At 48.0% G+C, this 16,473-nt stretch overlaps 1 protein-coding gene across 2 annotated transcripts in view; it reads right to left on the reverse strand.

Annotated features, from left to right (window-relative positions):
- Positions 1–9,592: 9,592 nt before the first annotated feature.
- Positions 9,593–16,473, reverse strand: part of Snx3 (sorting nexin 3) — a 35,438-nt gene continuing 28,557 nt past the window's right edge. The window contains exons 3-4 of one of the 2 annotated variants that reach the window (XM_006982764.3): positions 12,309–12,433; positions 9,593–10,267 (exon numbers count right to left, since the gene is read on the reverse strand). In XM_006982764.3, coding sequence (XP_006982826.1) covers positions 10,162–10,267; positions 12,309–12,433 — 231 coding nt within the window. In that variant the 3' untranslated portion in view covers positions 9,593–10,161. The remainder of the gene's footprint in view (positions 10,268–12,308; positions 12,434–16,473) is intronic. The other variant, XM_076552385.1, reaches the window with a different exon arrangement.

Here is a 16,473-nt window from a genome sequence, read left to right on the forward strand (position 1 = left end):
ATGGGCCAGGTTCAAGAGGAACGGCGGAGCTTTTCCTTGGGAGTCTGAGTCTGTGATGCTGGTCAGCGTGTGCAAAGACTACCAAGTGGTGCTCTCCTCTCTCACATTTACAGCCTAAGACTGCTAGACTACGAAGACCCCCTAAAGAGACCACACTGTACCTCATAAACACCTGAGGTTCCCAGTTGTGAGCATCTGTCTTTTCTGTGCTTCCTCACATAGCCAGAGTTCAAGACCCAAGCCATCAATCATGTTTTTCTTATTAATTTAATAGCTTGATATATTTATTGCATTTATATTCATGAAATGGTTTATATTTTAATACTTAAAAAATCAATTGATTTGAAATTTCCAAGGCTGAACCACTGGCCGATTTAGTCTTGCATTCGAGCAATTTCCAGGTGGCGGAGTGTCTAAAGAGATGGGTATAGTCCCTGATTGAGGCAAGAGGAGGTTCCCACCTTCTTGGGAATCCCACTACAAGTCCTAGGAAAAGCCACTTGTGCGTAGTTATACCTACACGAAATATTAGTTCAGCAGCTAAAGAAAGGAGTATGGTGGTGGTGGTGGTGGTGGCGGCGGCGGCGGCGGAGCACGCCTTTAATCCCAGCACTCGGGAGGCAGAGGCAGGCGGATCTCTGTGAGTTTGAGGCCAGCCTGGTCTACAAAGGGAATTCCAGGACAGCCAGGGCTGTTACACAGAGAAACACTGTCTTGGAAAAAACAAAACCAACCAACTAAACAAACAAACAAACAAAAACAAAGAAAGGTTTGTAGGAGGGCTGGAAGCCGGAGGACTCTAGGAGGGCTGGGAGGGGGAGGAGGAAGACTGGTGTATACACCACCGGTCCCTGGCGTGACAGATGGGAGGCATACTTTCTAGTGCTCACCTTTAGAGCTGTATTCTGGCTCCTTTGGGAGAAAGGAGGGTGTCCTCACACTGTACCCCAGCCCACCACTTCACCCTCATTCTCTCCCCATCAGGAAGGAGTACCTGGCCTGAAGGACTAGGGTTCTGAAGCACATCTTTATTTGGTGTGAAATTAGACTAATGTTTCCCCAAAAAGAGTTATTTGGTGTTGCTTTCTGAATAAGCACGGCTCACAGCTGGACCCCATTTGCTTTTGTGAATAGGTTTCAGGCATCATTCATACTTCCCCAAAGAACTGCTTTTTTTTTTTTTTTTTATCTGATTTTCCTTTGTGTGTGTGTGGTTTTTTGAGACAGTGTTTCTTTCTGTAGCTCTAGCTGTCCTGGAACTCAATCTGTAGACCAGACTGGCCTTGAACTCACAGAGATCCACCTGCCTCTGCCTCCTGAGTGAGTGCTGGGATTAAAGGTACATGCATGCCACCACTGCCCGGTTCCAAAAACCTTTTTTAAAAAGATCTATTTTTACATTCTGTGTCTCTGTGTGATTGTGAGTATATGTGCCCACTGAGTCCAGAGGTCAGCTTCCTTAGAGTTACAGAGGATTGTGAGCCACTCAATGGGTGCTGGGAACTGAACCTGGGTCTCTGCAAGAGCTGTACTCATTCTTAATCTCTGAGCCATGTCTGTAGCCCTTAACAGTTTGATTTTGAAAGGAAATTATCGATGTGTACAAGATGGATGGATCGTAAAATACTATGTTAGATGAAGTACACTTAGGTGGAATATAAGAAGCCAGACAGAAATAATACTGGAAACAGCTGGGGCTGAACTCAGGCCTCTGGGGTGCAGGCCTGACACCCGGCCTGCCACTTGGCCCTCTTAGCCCAAGTTCTGGGGGATGTTTAGGGTGGTACTCTGAGAATTCCTTTCCATATCTGAGAGGGTTGGTTGGATTCTTTCTAAGACTCCTAGTGGTTCTAATGAGGCTTTCTTTTTAAACCTTTACTTAGTTTTGAATAGTCCAAAGCTGCAGCGACTCCACATGTCACAGACTGCCCAAGGCTAATAAGACACCACACTACTGTAATTTGGGGACCTGCAAAGGAATCTGGAATGAAGAGAGAATGTTAGAAAAACTAGCAAAAGTTAAAGTTTGGAGTTAGCTAATAACATACCAGTACTGGTTTCCTACTTATAACAAATGTGCTGTGGTCGCTCATTACTAGGCGAGGTCTCTGGGAATTCTCTGTAATATCTTTGCAATGTCTCTGCAAGTCACAATCATGCTCGCTGGACAGGGTTTTGTTGTATAGCCTTGACCGTCCTAGAACTTGCTCTGTAGACCAGGCTAGCCTCTAACTCATAGGGCTCCACCTGCCCCTGCCTCCCGAGAGATGGGATTAAAGGCTGCTTTCTTAACAGGTGAAATGCTATTGGGCACCATGGAAGGAAGTCCCAGCAGTCGGGAGGAAGAGGCAGACCGATCTCTGTGATTTTGAGGCCAGCCTGGTCTACACAGCTAGTTCTAGGATAGCCCAAGCCTACAGTGAGACCCTGCCAAAAAAGAAAAAAAAATAAAGTGAAATATTCTCCTCTCGTCTCAGTAGCCAGTGTTGCGGTTTCTGACGTAATATAGGGACATTCAACTAACAGTATATACTATGAACATCGCATCACAGTGATTGTCAGCTTGTCCCCCACGGAGGTTATAGCAATTCATCTCTTCCAGCTTCTGTGAGGAGCAGCAAGCTCACCAAACCAACCAGTCCTGAGACTGTGTCCCTCACAATCAGGTGGAGTCAGGCTGTCAACTCTCAAAATGCTCTCAAGCAGAACCTTTCTAGAACACTGTCCCAAGTGGCAGGTCTGTCCCTAAGGAGGGAGCAGATGCCAACGAGAAGCCGGCTGAGGGGGCAAAGGGCAGCAAGGTCCTGAAGAAGCAGCCGCTACAAGATTAACATTCCTGACATCAGGGGCCACTGTCCTTCAGGGCGGCAGAGCATTGTCTGGGATCCACAGCACACAAAGGGTCAAGCCGCACAGATCTGTGCCTAGGGGAAAAGAACACCAGAGGTCAAAGCGTTCAGATTACGCCCAAGAAAATCCCTTTGCAGAGAGACGACAGCAAATCCCCGGTCGGTTGAAAGGACCACACTTTCTTCACCTCAGGGACTGCAATGAATAAACCGGTCAAACATGGTTTGGATTTACTGAACATGAAAACAACGGGATTAAAGTATAATCTGGCGAGAAAGGAAAGGAAATGTACCAGAGAGCTCAGTAATGACGAGGCCACTGTGTTACCCTCTGCCACATCTCAGACCAACCCTGAGAGCACTCCGCTCACTTCAGACTGTCAACACAAACACGTTCTCTAGAACGCTGTGGCCAGATGTCAGGTCTGTCCTGGGGCAGCTACACAGCTGGAGCCGCATCTGCTCGCCTCCCTGCCAAAGCGCCCGATGCACGCCACAGGTGTAGGCTTGCGGGTCACCAAGACTAGGGTCTCACTTTCTACTGGTCATGTGACCTTGCTCTAGGCCAAATCTGTCCCAGCTCTTCTCTTGGCAGAAATGAGGTTTCTACGTTTTGCTCTCTACACTACCCACCCATGCTAGAGTGCTGTCTACCTTTTCCGAGAGAACATTTAACTTGTTAACCAGTGACTTCTGATGGATAATCCTAGACACCTGATGTTCCTCTCTGGTTTTGACTGGTTTACCTCTCATTTTTTCTTCCATTCAGACACTGCTTGTTCCTTCAGACACACTGCTCTGGTGCATACAAACAGGACAGGCCGTAACAGAAAAACTGTATAGCAATCTGGCCGGAGTTGAGCTGTTCATTGTTTGTGGTAGTTTTCTTTGTCTCTTACCTGCTGGAGGCTTCACCTTCCTCTGGTGTCTTTGTTCCTGCCTCTCTATTTCAGGTTTCCTGTTACTCCTCAGAGAAGGGTTGCTGGTTGTAACCACTGTGCTTACACCAGAGCCCCGGGTGTGTGGAAGGTTCGGGGGACACTGTGTCTAGATCAGACCTCAGCTTTTACTGGGTTTCTGCCACACACAAGTGTATCTCCAAGGTTCTGTTGGTTAGCTTGGTGGCCCTCATCCCTTCCCTGGCTACAGCATTTCCTCTTTAGTCCTAACCCCGTTGGCAGGAAGGAGGCTGATGGGGAAGAGCACCTGTCCCTACTGGGTAGAAGACTCTGGTCTTACTTTGAAGACCAGGGAAAGAAAGGAGGTTCTGCCTGTTTTCTCGGGATTATTCATGGTTTTATTTTCTCTACATCTTCGCTGCATCAGATCCGGGGGCTTCCTGAAGGTCAGTCTTCAGACCTCGAGGCGCCTCTGTACAGGCGTGACATCCAGAGGCTCCTCATGTCAGTCTACACTAGCAAGCCGTCTGCATTCTCTTCTAAAAAACAAGTACACAAGCCAAAAAATCCACACTACTTAGGTGCGTGTGGCTGCACGCATGCTGCGGTGCGTGTGTGGGGAACAGAGGCAATCTGGGGGAAGTCAGTTCTCCCCTCCTCCAGAGTCCTAGGGGCTGAACTCACGTAGTCGGGCTTGGTAGAGTTCCCTCACCAGGCTGAGCCATCCGATTCTGTTCTCAACCAGGTTCTAGCTCCCGAGACCCCTCCCAGCAATCCGGCGGCAGCTGATTCTCTTAGGTGAACGACCCTGGGAGGCCCGGACCAGATAGTTTGCTCTGTAACCGCAATTCTGAGGGGTCCAAGGGAGGGCTGGTTTGGTCTGGCCTTTTGTTTTGGGGTGTGTGTGTGTGTGTGTGTGTGTGTGTGTTGGGGATCACGTCCAGGGTCTTGCACCTGAGGCAAGTGCTCTACCACAGAGCCACCCCCTCCCCCACGTCTCCAGGTTCTGTTTGGAGGAGCGCCAACTCTCATGTCGCCCAGAAGCGGCAGGCTTGACTCTGAATGGCCACCCCTGCCCCTCCACCTGAACTGCATGTCCTCTTCTTGTCCTCACAGTTGCTGTGTTCACTCTCTGGCCAGGACGAGTTGACAGTGACCCAGGCCTGACCTCGCTGGCGGCTGACCCTGCTCTCCCACACTGCTGCAGCACTCGGGTGTCACCGAGTTTAGGGGGCCATTCCCATGCACAGCACGCGCTCTGACAGTGAAGGCAGCTCTAAACGCCCTTCTGGGATTGTGAAATCAGCTCCTAGCCTCCAGACCAAGGGCGGGTGTTTTCTGAGTTCAGAATAGGAGAATACTTCGTTCACGCCGTATCAAGAGTAACAAAAATAATTTCTCAAGGTCTGATAGTACTTTTTCTTAATTTCCTGATTTTAAAGGTGAAGCTGGCCGAATTGGTTCAAATATGGCCATCATCATAGGGTCTCTCCTCTCAGGGGAGTGCCCAACCTATTCGAGGATTTCCTGGGAAGTTTTTTTTGTTTGTTTTTTTGAGACAGGGTTTCTCTGTGTAGCTTTGCGCCTTTCCTGGAACTCACTTTGTAGACCAGGCTGTCCTCGAACTCACAGAGATCCACCTGCCTCTGCCTCCCAAGTGCTGGGATTAAAGGCGTGTACCACCACCACCTGGCCTTTTCCCCCCTGGGAAGTTTAAAAAGGCCCTTGACTCAGTCTTCCAGAATAATGCGATGTTTACTGACTTGAAGCCAAACTTAAATCCAAACCCATGCATTCACGTCCTCATTCATGCTCAGCTCCTACAGTGCCTTTCCCACCGTGGCAGACTGAGGGCCTCTGGAAACCCAGCCTTTCACGCTGTCAACTCTGTGGAAAGCCACAGTCCTTGCCCACAGAACAGGTCACCATGTGGGGGCCCTTTGATGTAGACACCCTCGGTCATCCATCCTGAGCCCAGTTCATGGAATTTGGGAGTCTGTCTTTTCGTGTCAAGGGGAATGATACCTCCATAGGACTCTGCACTCCCGGAGAGCACACTGGAAACACTGGAGGCCCACACTCTACCCTGCACTTTCCAAGTCCTCCCCAGACGGAACCCTTGGGTGTTATACTAATCAATGCTAGCAAGCACTGAGTATGTAATCTTCAGGCCCCAGCACCCTGAATTATCTGTCCTTCCAAAAGGCCAGTGTATTTTATCTGTACTGACTCAGTGGCCTGGGAACTCGTCACAGGCTTCTTCGCTTCTGCCCCTAGAGAGGAAGGAGATTCCTTCAGAGTGGCCCATCGCAACATGTCACAAAACCACAGGGTCCTGGTGGCAAAACACCCAAGCAGGAAACCAAATGCCAATCACCCTTGCTAGTCTAGATGCCCGCAGCAAGTGGCGATGAGGCCAGTTATTAGGATGCAGTCTGAGGCTCCCCGGGTGCTAGGCCAGGACTCCACCAACTGAGCCACGTCTCCAAGCCCAGAATTAGGTTGGCTACAGGGAAGCTTCTCCACATCCCGGAAGCTGCTGTTCCACGGAGTTCCACAGTTGATCCTGCTAACTATTTTTGTGTCCCCAGGACCAAAGTTCTGCGGAGAAACAACTTAAGGGCTGGAGGGGTCTGACTTGTGTCCTCAGGCGCCGTCAGGGGCCGTCAGGGGAAGGCACAGTGGTGTTCTGGAAGCAGAGACCTCACAGAGGCACTGACCACTCACATGGCGGCTGTCCGATAACCCTCATGAGCAAGCCCCTACTGATGGACTTCAGCAGCTAGGAATTCATCCTCGATGTCTCCACTGACCTCCCCCCCCCCCCAAAAAAAAAACCCATAGCAACATCAACAGTTGGGAACAGACACTCAAAACATAAGCCCATCGGGGACACTTGAAACCACGGTACCCAACAAGCCTGCGAGTTACTAAAGGCCCTGCTGAACTGACTGCAGCAGGCAGAAGCGGACACCGGGGCTTACTGCATAGGCAGGGCCTGAAGTTCCTTACAGTTACCCATCAGAGGCTTTAGAACCCACATCCAGTGTGTTGTTAGGACGGCTTGGGCCTTTAGGACTCTTCTCTGTGTGGTTAGAATTAACAGCACCACATTTGTATCACTGAGGTTCGAGGTGTAGTTTTACCACCGACTACAGCCTTAGCTAGAGGCCAGCGCTGAAAATTCCTCTCACATTAGGCAGAGGTTATAACTTGGAATAGACAACTTCGTGCCCAATTTAAAGCCTCTCATTTTTCTGGGAGCTGGAGAGATGGCTTAGCAGTTAAGAGAATGGAGTGTTCCTCCAAAGGAATTGAGTTTGTTCCCAGGATCCCTGTCAGGTGGCTCCAACTATGTCTAACTCCAGCCTAAGGCAGCTGATACACATCCTCCATGAGCACTACACTTATACACACACGCACGCACGCACTCACTCACTCACTCACTCACTCACTCACTCACTCACTCACTCACTCACTCACGCATTCACTCCCTCTTAAAGAAAAGGCATGAGCAAAACCAGCCCTTCTGACTTTTCAAGAGCGTGCCTATCCTGACGAAATGAGCCTGGAAACAAGCAGGCAGTACGCCCCTCTCCAAAGACCACAATCAAGGGAGTCCCAGTGAGTGGAAACGCCCATGCTACTGTCTTCCTGGTGGGGAGGACTGTCCCGTGCATTGCAGGTTTAGCCGCACAGATGACCTGTTACGACTCCACCTCTCAGCTGTGACAAAAAGATAAATCCAGACAGTGCACAATGTCCCTACTGAGGGGGGAGGGGAGGTGGAAAACAGCACCCCTAGTTGACAACTGCTTAAAAGAACTACCTAGCAGAGCCACCCACGGTGTCCCTGAGACAGGGTCTTGCTATGTCGTCCTGGCTGGGCTGGCCTCTGCCTGAGTGTTGGGATTAGCCATGTGCACCACCATGCCTGACTCCATTTTGAAATTTTCAACACAAATTTTGCCTGTGTGTTCAGGTGTGAACCGGGGCCAGAGGACGAACAGGTAGTAGTGGGTTCTCCCCTTCTATACCATGTAGGTCCCAAGGATCACTCCGACCCCGGGCATGGCAGCAAGCACCTTTACCCGATGCGTCAGTGTGCTAGCACCTTACTTCTACTTTGTCTAGCGAACGTGGCCAGCCTTGATGTTATCACTCGGCTCACTGAAATCAAGTTTGCACATTATTTTCTGTGGTGTTCCTGTGGTGGAATTTGTGTATGGGTACTGAACGTGTGTACAGAAATGTGGGGACCCAGAGTCAAAGCTGGGGTCCTCTTTGACTGCTCTCCAATAAATCCTAAACTTACTTCCTATGGGCTGGGGTTACAGGCAGCGACGCGCCCACCCAGGTCTCACATGGGTTCTCGGGATTTGATCATTTATTTTTTTTTTTTTTTTTTTTTTTTTTTTTTTGGTTTTTCGAGACAGGGTTTCTCTGTGTAGCTTTGCACCTTTCCTGGAACTCACTTGGTAGCCCAGGCTGGCCTCGAACTCACAGAGATCCGCCTGGCTCTGCCTCCCGAGTGCTGGGATTAAAGGCGTGCGCCACCACCGCCCGGCTGATCATTTATTTTTATTTTAAATCATGTGTCTCTTGATAGTTTTAAGCACATGAGTGCAGCTGTCCTTGGAGGTCAGAAGAGGGTGTCGGATCCGCGGAGCTGGAGTTCCAGGCAGGAGTGAGCTGTCAGATGTGTATGGGTGCTGGGAACTGGATCAGGGCCTTTGCAAGAGCAGCAATGTTCTTAACGACAGAGCCATCTCTCTACTCCTACAGTATACACCTTCCTTCTGTTATTGAAACAGTTTTGCTATGTAGCCCAGATTAAGTCCGGAACTCAATATAATCCTCTTGCCTCTGTTTCCTGAATGCTGGGATTACAGGTATTCATCACCATGCCTGGCTGCTTCATAACATCTCGTAGTGGTTCAAATAACTGGTTTTATGAAATTGTGGAATACTGTTTTGAGCAACAAGAGGCCTTTTACTGAAACTGTGACTTCATTGCATCTGCAGTCTGCTTGTGGTTATCCTGGGTCTGACCAAGACCTAGGCTTGCTTCTTCTCATATACTGCCTCAAGTTTGAATGTGCTGGCACATGGCTGTGATTCCAGCATTTGGGAGGTTGAGGCAGGTGCATCACGAGTTTGAGGTCAGTCTGGGCCCTTGTCTCCAGAGAGGATGCTCTGGGGTTGGAGGATGGCATTTCCTCTTCCAGGAACTTAACACCCAATCATATTGGGGTCCCAGACCACTTGATGTGCAGATGTGCAGACTAAAAACTGCATCCCAGTTGCTGAGTCTGGTCAGAACACTTGATGTGCAGAAGCTGTGCGTTTTCTGGTCTTGTCGTTTATGTAAGCCAGGCTGCTAAGGCAGTGCCCCTCTCCTCAAAGGGGGAAGTGTGCCACTACTACAAGCCAAATTACAGAGAGCACGCACCTGCCACTTAGTACACCCCCCAAGTTCCAGCACGTCATTCAGATGCCCGGGGGACAACTGCTGAGAAACAGGAGGCACGTACTGACTTATCTTAAAAGGCCTTTTGAAGAATGACTTGAGATTATAAAGCATTTCTCCAACACACAGTCCTTCCCAACAAGGCAGTAAGCCTTCAGGAATGCTTCTCAGTGCACCACTCTGCTGCTGTTTAAAGAAAATACCCCATTCAGAAGGTGGTGGCGTATTTGGTATCACCGCCGTTTAAAGAGGAATGGAGTTACGGGAATGAGAAGTATATAATTAGTGTATAATCCCTCTTAGGGAGCGAGGTAAGCACAAAGCCAGGGAGAAGGACAGGCTCTGCAGGCCCTTCAATCAGTGCACACCAGAAATGCATTTCAACTTTTATTTGAAAACAACTTAAATTTTTAGACAAATGATTTTAGTATATAAATTTGATTTTGTTTTTATACAGAATATAAAGATTTCCCTCATTAATCTTCCATGTGAAGGGGTTACAGGCCAGAAGAAAGACACACTCTGCAGACAAAGCACACCTCGTGTGTGTGGCCCTGGAGACAAACGGTCGCTGTGCTCCTGCACATAAATGACGACCGAGTGGAGGCATCACACAGTAGGGGGATGTTCTAGTCAGTCGGATTCCAGAAGAAACAGGACACAGAAACTGCAGATAAGGCCAGGTCAGCAACTTTAGTGAGGGACTCGGGTTCTAGGGGCTTGTGAGGCTACAGTGTGCACACGGACACGGCGGGGCAGAGCTGGCAGAGGCGCAACGAGGGTGTTCCACTAAAGCAAAGGACTAAGGGAGATGACAGGGAGTGAGTGTTAGTATACCCAGGCAGGTGGACCAGTGTCTGTGCGGCATGCTAAGTTAGTTACAACTTCTTCATTGGTGTGGATGAATCGTTAATGGTCTCGTTTCTGCCTCTTCTGTCCAAACTCAGGCATGTCTTATTTTAGATGGAGTATAACTTTTATCTATTATTTCATCCTGTAAAAACATGTGAAGACAACGCTCATTCTGGGCCAGAGGATGACCAGCGACCCTGGGAATAAAAAATACAAACTTTTAGTCCACTGTTTATTAAAGATGGTGTAGGAGGGGTCAAAACAAACACATTTTAAGGTTAGGAAATATGTACGATTTGTTAAGTATTATTCTGAACTGCCCATACAGCCATGCTATCAAATAATGGCCTTTTCCTTTGGTCCATAAAGTGATTCAGAAACATTTTAGAGATGGTGCAACGGGTAAGGGTGCCTTCGGTCAAGTCTGATGACCCGAGTTCAATCCCCAGAACCCCACATGGCAGAAGGAAAGAAATGACTACAAATTATCTTCTAACCTTCACACAGGCCCTGCAGTGGGGACACACAAACACACAGGTAAATGTAACTAATAAAAATAACCTTAAAAACTCTGTAGTGTTTCTGGAACGTGTATCCAATTAGCTTTTCAATAGTTGGTACATGCCTAAGAAACTTACATTTTATAGTTCACTGGACTTTAAGAATTTATTTTAAAGATACAAGATCCAAACCAGCATGTCAGCCCATGCCTGTAATCCCAGTACAGTGAAAGCTGAGCAAGGAGACTCTGAGTTTGAGTCAGCCTGGGCAAATATAAAGCAATAAAATAACCGGGTATAGTTCTGAATTAGAAATAGAGGAAGCTCAACAGGAAGAAACAAACGTGTGGGTGTCTGCTTTTCTTCCCTCCCCACCTCTAAGCTTCCCTGTGACTGGGGTCCGACTTCTGTTCAGTCCAAGCTTAGCTCTGCCTTCTCAGAGAGTATGTTCACCAAAAATCTAACTGCAGGCGGGTGGTGGGGAACACCTGTCATCTCAGCATCTTGAGAGCTCAAGGCCAGCCTGGGCTACACAGTGAGAGCTGGGTGCTACAGCAGGAACCCTCTACTTAGCACTCACAGATACCCAGTCATGCGTTAAAGAGCGTGTGGCTCACGCAGCCGCATCTGCTAACGCTGGCTAACCTGGGAGAATGGACGCTGGTACGCGATCGCAGTGGGCACGGCGGCACACCTGCGGCCTCAGCTACTCAGGAGGGCTGGAGGACTGCACGGCCCAGGTCGGGGCAGCACTGAGTAGGGCATGGGCACTGTCTGTCCATCTGTCTGTCTGTCTGACTCCCTTCCCTCCTTCAGCCTTCTCCCTGCAGCCCTGGCTGGGTTTGACCTTACACATTTCTGCTCAGCTTCCCAAGTGCTGGGTCACATCTCTTTAAAAGCCAGGCGGTGGGAGCGCACGCCTTTAGTCCCAGCACTTGGGAGGGAGAGGCAAGTAGATGTGAGTTCAAGGCCAGCCTGGGCTACAAGGCTGTTCCAGGACAGCCAGGGATACAAAGAGAAACCTTGTCTTGAATAAAACAAAGACACAGCAACCACAAAAAAACAAGGGAAGAATATTGGTTTGCGCTTATCAACAGTTACTAAAAGACAAACAATCCTAAATTTTCTTACATTTTTTCAAAAGAAAACACTTTGCCATGAAAAAATTTTAATGTACATTTTTACATAAAACATGCTGATAATATTGTTACCTGCAATCAAACAAAATGATTGCAAATGTATTGTACATTTTATTACTCACAAAAGAACATACCTTAAATCAGAATCACAAGTAAAACTATTTTCTGAATGATGCAATTTTAAATGTAATTTGCATAAATTATCCAAAAACAACAAATATAAAACACAGGTCAACACAAAATCCCTCGCTTCAGCCATTCGAGTGTCAGCATTTACCACACGGTGTTGAACTTGGAGAAACTTTCACGTCATTTAGTACAAAGGGCCAGGCAATGACCCAAAGGAAAGGCAGCATGGATCAACTCATGACAAGTCGTTAGGGCTAACGAGGTCCCCGAGTGGTTGAACAGTGAAGAGCATTGGCTGCTCTCGGAGAGGACCTGGGTTCAATCCCCAGTACGCATGGGGAGCAGACACACATGCAGACAAGACATCCAACACACAAGATAAAATAGTGAAAGAAAAAAACTAACAACTATTAGTCATGAATGTCAAAGCACTGTTCTCCTCCTTCCCTGAGGAATGGCCAAGTACTTACTTGTTTATAAATTGTTCCAGTCCCTGCTTCCTCTCCTCGATGAAATTGTCATCAAATATTCCATCGTCTCCTCTAAAAGGAAGCTGCCGCAAAAATGCTTTCCCAGGGAGTGGGGGAACTACCACCTAAAACAACACACACAAAGTCAGTTCCTGATGGTGACGACCCAGGAGATGCACAGTCGGAGTCAGTGGTGGAGAGAGAACCAGACCCCACAGACCTTCACAATACAGTGTGACACTCATGTGCCCACACACATTTACATGGATGGACACGGACGGACGGACGGACGAACACACACACACACACACACACACACACACACACACACACACACACAGAATAAATAAAATGTAATAAAAAGTAAAATTATGGGGTTGGAGAGATCGGTGGTTAAGAGCACTGACTGGTCTGGTCTTCCAGGGGACACGGGTCAAGTCCCAGGACCCACATGGCAGCTCACAACTGTCTGTAACTCCAGTTCCAGGGGATCTGACACCCATGTCAAAACACCAATGCATATAAAATTAAAAAAAAAAAAAAAGAAGAACATTTATAAACCAATGGTGGTGATGCATGCATCCCAGCACTTGGAGGCAAAGGCAGGCAGATCTCAAGTGAGTTCTGGGCCAGCCAGGGCTACATAATGAGACCCTGCCCCACAACATGAAGACAAAGATGCCCTCACTATGGCACCACGACTCTCAAACTTGTTTAAATCCACAACTGAAAAGAAACACACAGAAGGCCGAGAACGCAGCTCAGTGTCAGGTTCAGGTGGACACTTGGAGGAGACAGCTCTTCTCTTCTTCCATCGTGTGAGTTCCTGAGACTGACCTCAGGGCACCTGGCAAGTGCCTTATCTGCTGAGCCATCTCACCAGCATTACATCCAGTCATTTGTAAGCACTATGAAAAGACTTAATTAGAATTCCATCCTCTCCTCTTTTTTGAGACAGGGTCTCTCTCATGTAGCCCGCGATGGCCTCAAATTCATTATGTAGCTAGGATGACCGTCAGCTTTGGATCTCCTGTGCTGGGATTGCCTGCATGTGCTGCCATGGAGGTCTGTGAGTGCTGGGAACCGAACTAACTGGGGCTCAGCACTCCCCAGAGAAGCACTCTGCCGACAGCTACACATCGCAGCTCTTCTTATCAGTTCACAGCCAGGAGAAGCAGAGCACACCCATAATTTCAACACGCAGAGGCAGGAGGAGAAGACCTCAGGGGTATCTTCGTTTACACAGTGAGTTTGAGGCCAGCCTGGGTGCCATGAGACCCTGTCTGGAACAAACAAATACTTCTTACATTAAAATCTGTGAATCCAAGACTCCGTTTGTGCGTGTGGGTAAGAGGGAGATTTCTGGTGAGTATACTGTTGAAAGCTAGTGTATATCAAGACGAAAGCCAGAGAATCAGCCCTAACGACAAACACAGACACTGAACGTCACTCAGTTTCTAGCTCAGGCCTTACTGAAGAGCACAGATATAAAACAGAATAACCCACACGTACTGCTCTTGGCAATGATGAGAACAAAATGCTCAGAGGCTGGACTCCCGAGAGCTTAACAGTCCCTAAGTGCCAAGTAAAAGCCCGCAGACAGAGACACAATAAGGAAGCTTTACACTTTAGACAGAAGGCTGTAATAAAAAGTCAACCACTGAAACAGGCACAGGATCTCTGCACACATCTCTCCAAAGAACATACACAAATAGCCAGCAAGGAAATGACCGGGTCAGCAGCAGTGTTAGCCACCAAGTGAGAACCAAAAGCACAATGATATCGCTCCACACGGCAACTCAGAACTGCCTGTAACTCCAGTTCCACGGGCTCTGACACCCTCACACAGACATCCATGCAGGCAAAACACCAACGCAAGAGAAAGAAAAAGAAACCATTTTAAACATTCCAGTGTAGTACATGCTATGTTCGAAAAAATGCAGTCTATCAAAATACTTCTTCCTCATGGTTATTAAAACTTTCTTAAACTGTTCAATTTGTTTTATTTAACATACATGTGTATGTTTTTCTATTATTTTATATTATTATTACTTTTAATGTATAAAGGTGCTTTGTCTGCATGTATGCCTGCAGACTAGAAGAGGGCATCTGATTGTGAGCTGCCGCGTTGGGTGCTGAGAATTGAACCCAGGACCTCTGGAAGAGCAGCCAGTGCTCTTAATCACCGAGCATTCTCTCCAACCCTATCTGTGAGTTCAAGGACAGTCTGGTCTACAGAGCGAGTTACAGGACAGCCAGGGCTACACAGAAAGACCGTCTTGAAAAAACCAAAACTAAAATCCCAAACAAAACAAAACAAGGCCCCCCCCGCCCCCCCAGGCTAGCCTTTAAACTACACTCTGCTGGTCTACAGTCACAGCCCTACAACAATACAGTTTTCACAGCTTCTCAGGGGTGGGAGAACAAAGACCCTGGGAATGAGTGTGTGGGTGGCCCCCAAAGTTTTAACTGCTACATCCTTAGTATGTTCTCGGTATCTGGAGCACAAACACATGCTCAATACAGCATGAAGCACTGTGGGCCACGCTTGGGCTTTGGGACTCTGAAGCTCCCGTGGGAGTCTGCTTAGTGCGTGCAGACCTCCAGTTGAGTCCTGCTGCAGTGGCGCTCTGACTCAGCTGTAAGGCGAGGGCTCCACCTCCCCACCACCGCCACGTGTCTAACAGAATGTGAGAGCCTTCAAAGGAACCTTAATCGGTTCAGAGCTGCATCTGCAGCCCCCAGAACAGTCTCCAGATGCACACTGCACACCAGACCCATCACCTGCTCTGCTCCTACCTCTCCCTCTCCCTCTTCCAGTTTCAGGGGTTCTCTTCATTTCCTGCCATTTTTATTTTACTGAGCTTCAGAAAGCAACATGACCTTTCATCTACTTCAGTCAGCTTCTCTCTACTGCATTCTAGAAACAAAATAACCCCAAAACTGTCTCCTAAGAGAAGACAATTCTTAGCAATTGAGACAATGGTGTCTTTCAAAGTAGAAGCAGCAGTGTGCTAGTGGATCATGGTCGCCATTTAAAGTCTAGTCTGGCCGGGCGGTGGTGGCGCACACCTTTAATCTCAGCACTTGGGAGGCAGACAAAGGCAGTCGGATCTCTGTGAGTTCGAGGCCAGCCTGGGCTACACAGAGTGAGATCCAGGAAAGGTGCAAAGCTACACAGAGAAACCCTGTCTCGAAAAACCAAAAAAAAAAAAAGAAACTGTCTCAAAAAACCAAAATAATAATAATAATAATAATAATAATAATAATAATAATAACAACAACAAAATAAATAACAAAATAAATAACTAAATAAAATAAAGTCTAGTCTGGGTACGTGGCTCAGTTGTAGAGTGCTCCCCTCACATACGCATGCCCTGGTCTCATCCCCAACAGCCCGTATAACTAGGTCTGGTGACATATGGCTGTACTCCAGCATTCAGGAGGTAGACAGGAGATCAAGGTCAGTGTCGTCCTCAGCTACACAGAGGCCCATTATAGGCTACATGAGACTCTTGTTTCAGAAAACAGTATCTGGTCTGGGGGCTGGGGTGTAGCATGAGGAGGACCAAGTTCAGATTCCGGCTATCCACATTAAACTCCCGAGTGGCAGTGCCTACCACCCCAGAACTTGGGGATGGAGGAAGTGCATCTAGGCGGCTTGCTGGCCAGCCAGCCTAGCTGAAACATCCACCTGCACGTTCAGTGAGAGACCTTCCTCAAAAGCAAGGTGGAGAGTGATAGAGGAAGGTATTTAAAGTCGACCTCTGGCCTTCATGAGCACACACATGTGTATGAGCCCCTGATACCCATCAGCAAGCTTATCTGAAGAACATGGATGTACCACACAGTAAGATCAACATTTTATGAAACTTCTACATACATGTGGGATAATAAAAATGTTGACTATGAGTCACACAAAACTGGAAAACATACTGACATTGAGGAAGAGGAAGGAAGGAAGAGCAGGAAGGACTGAGACGTGACTGCACTGCTGAGCACAGAAGGAAAAGAGCTGATGGCCACTGCTTGCTCTCCTCTCCGTACGAGGTGAGCTGGACCCACTGACAGCCGGCCCTCTACTGGCTGTCACCCACTTTACGACACACTCTGGATCTCAGGCTGTACTGTAAGTAAAGGAAGAGCTCCACGTGAAAGAATGCTT

The sequence above is a fragment of the Peromyscus maniculatus genome, chromosome 16 (genome assembly GCF_049852395.1).
Source record: "Peromyscus maniculatus bairdii isolate BWxNUB_F1_BW_parent chromosome 16, HU_Pman_BW_mat_3.1, whole genome shotgun sequence".
In the NCBI taxonomy this organism is placed as follows: Eukaryota; Metazoa; Chordata; class Mammalia; order Rodentia; family Cricetidae; genus Peromyscus; species Peromyscus maniculatus.